The sequence below is a fragment of the Gavialis gangeticus genome, unplaced genomic scaffold (assembly GCF_001723915.1).
Source record: "Gavialis gangeticus isolate Ggan-Ray unplaced genomic scaffold, GavGan_comp1, whole genome shotgun sequence".
Lineage (NCBI taxonomy): Eukaryota > Metazoa > Chordata > Crocodylia > Gavialidae > Gavialis > Gavialis gangeticus.
Window position 1 is genome coordinate 62,049,233 of NW_017728994.1, and position 8,541 is coordinate 62,057,773.

Genomic DNA, 8,541 nt, shown 5'->3' on the forward strand with positions numbered 1-8,541 from the left:
GGGGGGGGGGGGGGGGGGGAAGGCACCCTGCATCCTCAATAGAGGATGTGTGAACACTTAGTCCTGAGCATAAACATCAAGTTGTTCCAAGTAATCCCATTAATTCCTATGTTCAAAGCCATTTCAGACCTTTAAGCGAACATGTGCTCAACCTTGTACGTTTTCTGTGCAAAGGTGCCATGACTGGGCCCATATTTTCAATAATACATACCGTGGGGGATTCTGGAGTCCAGTTTGCTGGACAAACCTCTCCATGAGTTTCTACATACTGGAATGCCTTCACCAAGCGAAGGGTCTCCTCCACACTGCGGCCAACCGGGAGATCATTGACACTCAGATGCTTAATGATTCCATTAGGATCAATGATGAAGAGACCTCTGCAAAACAAGGAGTCTGAGCTTTTAGAAAATGAACTCCTTACCATGATTTTGTGCATGTCAAATTCTGCATGTTGCAGATGCAAAGTCATTCTAAAAAATAGGTCCTACTGGATCATATGGAGCAATGATACGCAACATTTATACAACTGCGAATGTGGCTTTGTGGTCACTTCCTTTTACACAAAGGGTGAGAATTCAAGTCACTGATCAGAGCGGCAGTAAGCAAAATCCAGCCTGTAGGCCAGATCTGGCCCACCAAATGCTGTTATCCAGCCCGCAGCTGCTTCCCTGAAGGAGAATTGTATCTGGACTGTAGCTGCCCTGGCTTTTAGTGCCTGTTGCCCATTTCCCTTCTTCATGCCAGCCAGCTGCATTAGCAGTAGCCACTCCCCTCCCTGACCCAGCCTGCCCTGCCCTACCCCACACTGTATAGTTCAAGGCAGGGGATGCTGAGCTCCTGGCCAGGTTTCTGCCCATGAGGCTGTCTCCACATCAGCCTCAGGGTCGGAGCCTTCACAGACCAGACAGCCTGCCCCCAACAAGTCAAAGCTCAAGTGAGGGTCCCCCATTGGTGGGGAGGGGGCATAGGAGATAGGGGGCCAGGATCAGCGGATTTTCTGGGCTCTGCCAGATCGGGGCCTGGTAGGGGTGCAGACACTGCTAATGAGGTGCCATGCTGGGTTCCTATGCGCTGCTTTGGGCTGCACCACGCGAGTGTAGCTGGAGTGGCTAGCACAGCTGCTGCCCAACCCTGGTACAGTTCCTACCCAACCCCGAGTCTCTGGCACATGGCTGGATCATGCAGGAGCCAAGCCAGCTGCACTTATGTCGCTCAAAATGGCCCACAGGAACACAGTGCAGCACTAGCTTGGCCTGGCCACATACCAGGGACTCAGGGTAGTGGTGCAGGAAGAAGGGGTGAACACAGTGCAGCACCAGCCCAGCTGGACTCGCATAACCTGTGGCTCCCTTCCCCCTTCATCCCTGTCCAGAGTCCCCAGCACATGGCCAGGCTGTGCTGGTGCCACAGCGTGTTCCCACAAGCTGCCTTAAGTGCCTCATGGCTCCTGCCTGACCAGGCCATGTGCTTGGGACTCAGGGCAGGGGAGGGCGTAAAGGAAGAAGGGAGCCAGGAGCTGCAGGTTATCCAGGCCTGGCCAAGTTGGTGCCAAGCTGCATTTCCCCTTCTTCCTGAACCTCCTCCCCAACCCTAAGTCCCCAGCCAGGTCATAAAGGAGCCGTTTCAGCTTTGCCCATGTGGCCCAAGGCGGTGCACAGGAACAGTGTGGCCCGGCCTGGCCACATGCTGGGGACTCAGGGAAAGGAAGGGGGGTGCAGGGAAAAGTGGGGAACAGAGGTTAAGTTCTCCGAACCTTTGTCCACTCACCTCTTTGTCTTTCAGCCAGGGGTGGGGAATTATTTGAGCTGAAGGGCCACTAAGGGAGATCTGGTGAGCTCTCGCAGGGGAAGGGGAGACAGGGTCTACTCACCCCACAACAGCTCACCAAAACTCCCCAAGTGGGCCCTCCAGCCCACCCCTGGATTAAAGAAATATAACAAAATAAGGAAGTATAACTTCCATCAGTACCTTCTAGCTAGGGGAGGAATTCTTCCACCAGCTCCAAAACAGGAAGGAGGGGCAAACATAAGGGCACGTCAGCCTGGCAAAAATGCAGGGCATGTAGAGATACCCAAGCTAGCTCTGAATGAGGTAGCTCAGGTACCAAAAGTAGTAGCCACATTAGTACAGCAAAACTACTTTTCCTGATTGTAAACAAAAAAAAAAAAACACAAACCCAAAACAAAACATGCAAATATAGATACAATGCTCTGAATTCCAGGAACAGGGAATTATAGAATTGAGAGCTATGCCTAATTCCAAGGATGCTTTGATTAGACATTTAAAAGAACTTCTCAGGATCAGTTGTAATATACTAAAATTGGTTAAGTTTAACTAGAATTGGCAACAAATATCATTGGAAGCTCCTTCCTAAAAAAGTAAAGCAATTTAATTTAATTTGGAAGGTTCTCTCTCCTCGGTAAGAGAAAGAACAACAAAAACCCCACAATGCGCACACACAACGGGGTCGAAGTTAATGAATTATATGGAATAAATAGTTTTCCTTTTAAAACATCAAAAAAAAGGAACTCTGGCCTTGAGTACAGGGTGCAAAAGATTTTCAGTCCATGGAGTCCATATAAAAGCTACAAGGAGGAGACAAATGGCAGGCTCCTTTCCTTCTCAGCACATAGGCAGTCCTGCTGTATCAAACATGTACAGCTAGAATTTCATGGGCATTTCGAAGTTACAGACTGGATTCTCTTTAGACTTCTTCATAGTCATTATTACTGATCTAACTTATTCACCTCTCACTCAGATAAGAAACAAGGGCTGGACCCAACTCATTTTGCCTGCACCTGAGCTGAAAACAAAACAAAGCATCCTCTTTCCCCTAAGGATTCCCCAGGAGACTGATTCAGGGCTTCATTTGCTGACCTCCATAAAAACACAACGCCCTTCCCACCCTCTAGAAGACCTTTCAGCAAACTAAAAAGTGAGCCAAGTAGTCTTACATGTTCCCTTTTTTACCCCTAAACTTGTTTTGAGAGAAACAGGGTGCACAATGTTCTTAGAGCCAGAGACAAACAAGAGGTTACCAGCAAACAGGCTCTTACCTTAGCGCAAGACCGGGTCCTTCTAACAGCACGCCGTAATCTCGGGAGATTTGTTTTGTTAGATCTGACAAGAGTGGGATGTTCATGTGGCCCAAACCACCACTCTAATGGAGAGAAATTGAAGATCTTTCATTAAGCTCCTGCTTAGTGTCTTATTTCCATTTCATCACCAAACACCTATCAGAATAATTAATTCATTAACTTACACTAAACTTGGTACAGTTAGTTCAATACTCTAAACAAACCTAATTTCCAGTGTTTAAACAGGAGCAACTGCACACAACTATTAAACAAAACCCCTTCTTTTCTCTCTTGTGCTTGGTTCTAATTACAAGTAGTGGAGAGAAGTGGAATACAAAAGGTCTGTAAAGGCAGGGCCAGGAAGTTGTGGGATTGCAGCTGGAAGACTCCTTGTGCTTGAAGCACCTAAATGAGTTTTGAATACATTACAAGAGATGGGTCAGGAAGAAAGCACACTTTCAGGCCCTGAAGTTCAGAAGAACTTCCAGGGGCACAATGGATTGTAACCAATGAGCAAGCTAAGGGTTTTTTAAAATGTGAATGGTTGACAGCCTTAAATAGCAGCACAGCCATACCCAACAGAAGCACTGGCTTTTCACCTGTTAACACACACTTAGTATATAAGTGTAGTCCATATGTTCACAGTACAGATGTTCACAGCATTTTGAACTTTTAAATGATCGCTGCATTTAAAAAGAGATTTGATATTTAATAAACCTACTTTCCCCCAGGTAGACACAGTCAAGGGAGTCTATTTAAAGTGTCTGCTGATTTTTGCAACACTGAGTGCTACAGAGATAAGCTACCTATCCTTGAAACAGGACTGAGGATTTGTTTGTTTTTCTATTCCTGGCACAGACAGTTAATCACTGTGTAATCTTGGGCACTCAAACAGACCCTGACCCTGGCTTAGCCACAATAGCCTTACTCGTGTGAGTAGCTAGCTCTATGTTGGAGAAATCAATGTTAATTTTCCCCCTCAAATGAAGAATGCTTGCTCAGTTTTGGAGTGTGCTGGGAGATCAATGGATCAACTAGGGCCCTGCAAGTGCCAAATATTATTGCTTCTATGCAGGGCCTTACGTTGAAACAGATTCACATTTTGGAGCCTTGATCCAAGTTTTTATGATATGAAGAGACCAAAACCAAATATTTAGTCAAATACATCAGGCCTAGAAAACCTAAAATATAACTTACCTTAGAACTTGTGTAAGTGAAAGTTGTATCTTCATGTTTTAAAACGGAAACGTTAACAAACTTCCTACTCTCTCAGCACGCTACAAAAGTAAGCTGCACACAAAAAAGCAACAGTGAACTGTGCCTGACTGTACTTATTCCAGCAAGTTGAATGCATTTACAGCTTTCACATGACCGTATCAACAACATGCCATCACATCAGACATGGGGGTTTTCAGTACCACTCCTCTTCTCCCTCCCCTCCACATTAGGCTTTCTAGTTTGGGTCTTGGTGAGAAAGAAAGACTACTATATTTTGGCACTACTAAGCCAAAGTGACACCCTACATAAACAGCCATTTCTCTTCTGCCATTTCCCTACTTAGGGTGTAAGATGACCTGCCTTAGAATTTGTGTAAATGAAGTTGTATCTTTATGCTTTAAAACAGGAATGTTAATAAGTATTTCAGTAGATTGCAGCTGTTGACATAAAGCCTCTAATGAACCATTTTTTCTTTTTTGATAACTTCATCGACTTCATGGAGACAAAAATCAGCTACTGTTAAGATCTAGGTAGGTACACATAGCTAATGGAGATTGAGATAACTACTAAACTATGTGTAATCCTGAATGGACCGTTTAAGTGCATTTACCATCTTACATTGGACTGCAAGTTTAAGCTGAGTTACAATATTTAATTACAGTATGCAAAATGCAAGAGTCCCAAGAAACATACCAGACAGAAAAACCCAGACTCCAAATCAGGACATCTGATTCAATTATTCCTTCCCTCAAACTGCAGAAGTCAGCTATTACTACAAATGAGGAAAGCTTAAACGTGATACTTTTGAACGATTATCCATGTCCACAGGGCTTTGTGTTTATTTTAGTTACTAAAAATAAAAGAGTTAAAGGAAAATCATAATTCCAGATCCTCCAAAGGTATTTAACCACTTACCTCCTATTGAACTTAATGGAAAATAAACACTTAAATACTTTTAAGAATGTGGGCCATGATGTTTCAAAAATCAGTTCTTAAAATTGGATTATTAAACTCCCTGGTGTGTGAGGTAAACTCTTATAGAAGGACTGCCAAGGTAAGCGCTACATATTAAACTCATCTGTTTTAGATGTGTTAAACCTATAGCAGAATAAGCCTGTATAAAGTAAAAAAACCCACAGCCAAAGAATTCAAGGACACTTGGAACTGCTTCTGTAGCATCAGACAGGTGCAAGGAAACACACAGACTTGAGATGACAAAGGCCCTTCTTAACAGATACCAGGGAAATGAATGAGTCTACTCTTAAAAGGTATCCAGGAGTCCTGAGCATCTTCCACTCTCATTGGAGCCAACAGCAATTCGTTCTAGCCACCTTGAAGTGATAAGGTAAGGATAAAGAACTGCTGGCTAATACCACGGAACTGAGCAGGGTCACCTGTACTTCTGGAGATACATTATCAAAGCACCTGAATCATGTTTGTGACTGTACTGTGCATTATCACATTCACCCAGTAGTCCTCAACCAGAGTGCTGTGGCACCCTGAAGTGCTTTGAAATCATTTCAGGGGTGCTGCAGGGTGCCTGCCACACAATGTTAGCACTGTTAGGAGTGCACACATGATAAAAGCAGAGACTTCAAATAGAAATCCAGAGTGTTAGAAACAGTCTGACATGTTATCCTCTCTCTCTCTCAATTCTTTGCAATAGAAAACTTGTTCTATTATTTTTCTATAGTCAAAAAAAAGAAAGAAAGAGTGGGAAGTATGAGCTGGTATTTTCTGAGGGATGCCTCGAGTACAACATGGGGTGCTTTTCATGAGGTTGAGAATCACTCCATTAAGCAAGTCCTTGTTCTCGAAGTACTTCCTTGGAGATCAGTCCACTTCCTGCCCCACCTTTATTTCCTGAATGCTCTGAATGTAAGTGTACAAACTCCTCTGTATGTACTTTTATTCAGTCAATGAAAAAAGTTATTAAAAAAAGGAGAGCAGAGACTTATGCCTGAAAGCACGCAACTCTGCAGACTCTTGGGGCATTTTTACATATGCTTTGAGGTGCGGCGCCAGGTTCTTTAATTAGCAAGCCATACTAATTAACAGCGCCTGTGTGTCATGTACATCAGCGTACCCACGTCCCCATGCTGAAAAAAATGGCAGCAGGGCACTCTGAACTAAAGCTTATCAAATGTGTTATTTCAAAGCGACCCGTCACCATTTTTGATACACGACGAAAAAGGCTGCCGAAGCACAACAATTTTTGTGCTCCAGCCTGGATTTCCCACATGTCAGAGCAAGCTGTGCACACGTCTATAGGAGCCCTTGGTGACACTGAAGACAGTCTACTTGACTAATTGTAAAATTCTGCAAGCTTCACTTCAGACAAGTGAGCTGTTGCTTGCTTACAAATCTCAGTGCAAGTCTGCCCTGCCTTCTGCCCAACTTCAGGTTAACACGGCTGACTGCCTCTCTGCTCTTTAAAAATGCTGTTACTGAGAAAAGAGTCACCCGATTCATACCTTCCTTGGGGTATTTATCCATGCCAGATGACAGAAGTGAGAATCCACAGACACACCAACCACTTCACAGTTCACATCACGAAATTCATTGGCTTTGTCACTAAAAGCCACAATTTCTGTCGGACACACAAAAGTGCTGAACAGCAAAAGAAAGTAAGTTGAAAGGTTTCCAGATCAGTACAGAGAACTTTGAACAGAATCAAATACATTTGTCTCTAGGCACAAAACATGCTGCTGAATTGCACATTTTACAGTTTTTACAGCATTACAAGTTCTTGCATCACTCATTTGATTTCTAAGATACTACCCGAGCGCCAACAGGTCTTAGAGCTGCAACACAGTTAGACAGCACACCAAAACTGAATGCATTTTTAATTTCAAACTTGCAAGATGTTTACACATGTCAATTCTTGGGTGTTATGCTAGGGAAGCTGGGACCACCCTATCTGGCAGACTGCAAGTTAGCCCTGCAGTTTCAGAGTGCTGTTTTGATCCCCTTCCCCTGGCTGACCTGCCGCTCTGCTTTCTCCTCCCTGCTCAACCTGCCTGTCATGTTCCCAGTCTGCCATGTGCCACAGAGGCTGCTGGTGCCACTTGTGGCCTACCTTCCATTAGAGAATCACGGGCAAAAGAGGCTGAAAGTGAAAAAAACTGGCCCATCAAGATGCTGGGAAAGACTCAGGTTTTTACAGAATTCATACCCAACACTCCCTTTCTGGCTATCTTTGGCTTAAATGAACAGCTTAGTTGCAGATCCACTGGCCGTGGCACTGCCCTCCCCAGCACAGAACCCTTCACATCTGGGAGCTGATACAAGGTGCTGCCCAGCACACCCTCCCTGCACCCAGCACTCCCTTATGCAGGGACACTGCATGAAAAGCCACCGCTACACTTCGGCAGCAGGATTTATCCCCAACGGCACACTGGAGCCATTGACGGTACCGTTGCAGTATCAAACAGCCTCCTCCCTAAAGCTCTTATCACTCTCACTCCAGAATAAGACCCTCTGGATAAGAAGAAGTGAGCCACCGTATAAGCCATTGGCAATAGTTTCATAGCTGTTAACCTACGGGCCACATGCCTAAGCAGGCATCTCAACGAAACCAGGGAAATAAAAGCCATCAAAACTCATGGTAGAGGTGATCTCTTTTATTAGACCAATTAGATTTTTGCAAAGAACCCCAACTATCTTCAGTTGCAACTAAAAGACAATTCTTTTGGCAAAAATCTAGTTGGTCTAATAAAACACCACCCCCTCTACCGCACGCTCAGATGCCTTTTGCCTCTAGACCAATCCAGCTACAACCCGGATACCCGACACGTGGGAAATAAAAGCTTGCACTCACAAATCCAGCGGGTAGAAGAAGAGCACCAGGTACTTCCCCTTGAAGTCATCCAGGCTCATTTCCTTGAACTCTCCATTGAAAACCGCCGTCCCTTTGAAGTAGGGGGCATGTTGGGTGACAGCAGGAACAAACTTGGGACAACCTGGAGGGAAAGAGTCACCTTATCCTGAGTACACCGGGCTGCCAGACGCGGGAGCGGGCGGCACGTGTGGCAAGGCCTGGTGGCAAATGATGTCCGGGCCAGGATCCCAACCAGCTGCAGCACCGCGAGGCCAAGCCCGTCTTCAGAGCCAAGGGCAACCCCAGCCCCAAATCACCCCAGGCCAGGGCAGCCCTGAAGGCAGGGGCAGGGACCCCTCGCTTACTGGTGCTGAAGGGGCGGCGGGGCAGGGGCTGCGGCTCCGCCCCGGGCCCGCGCGTCCTCCC

General features: G+C 45.5%; 1 protein-coding gene across 1 annotated transcript in view; it reads right to left on the reverse strand.

Annotated features, from left to right (window-relative positions):
- The window catches only part of PRDX3 (peroxiredoxin 3), a 10,753-nt gene that overhangs the window by 1,407 nt on the left and 805 nt on the right, over window positions 1–8,541 (reverse strand). The window contains exons 2-6 of the mRNA XM_019502169.1: window positions 8,481–8,536; window positions 8,116–8,257; window positions 6,770–6,905; window positions 3,057–3,160; window positions 212–377 (exon numbers count right to left, since the gene is read on the reverse strand). Of these exons, the coding sequence (XP_019357714.1) occupies window positions 212–377; window positions 3,057–3,160; window positions 6,770–6,905; window positions 8,116–8,257; window positions 8,481–8,536 (604 nt within the window). The remainder of the gene's footprint in view (window positions 1–211; window positions 378–3,056; window positions 3,161–6,769; window positions 6,906–8,115; window positions 8,258–8,480; window positions 8,537–8,541) is intronic.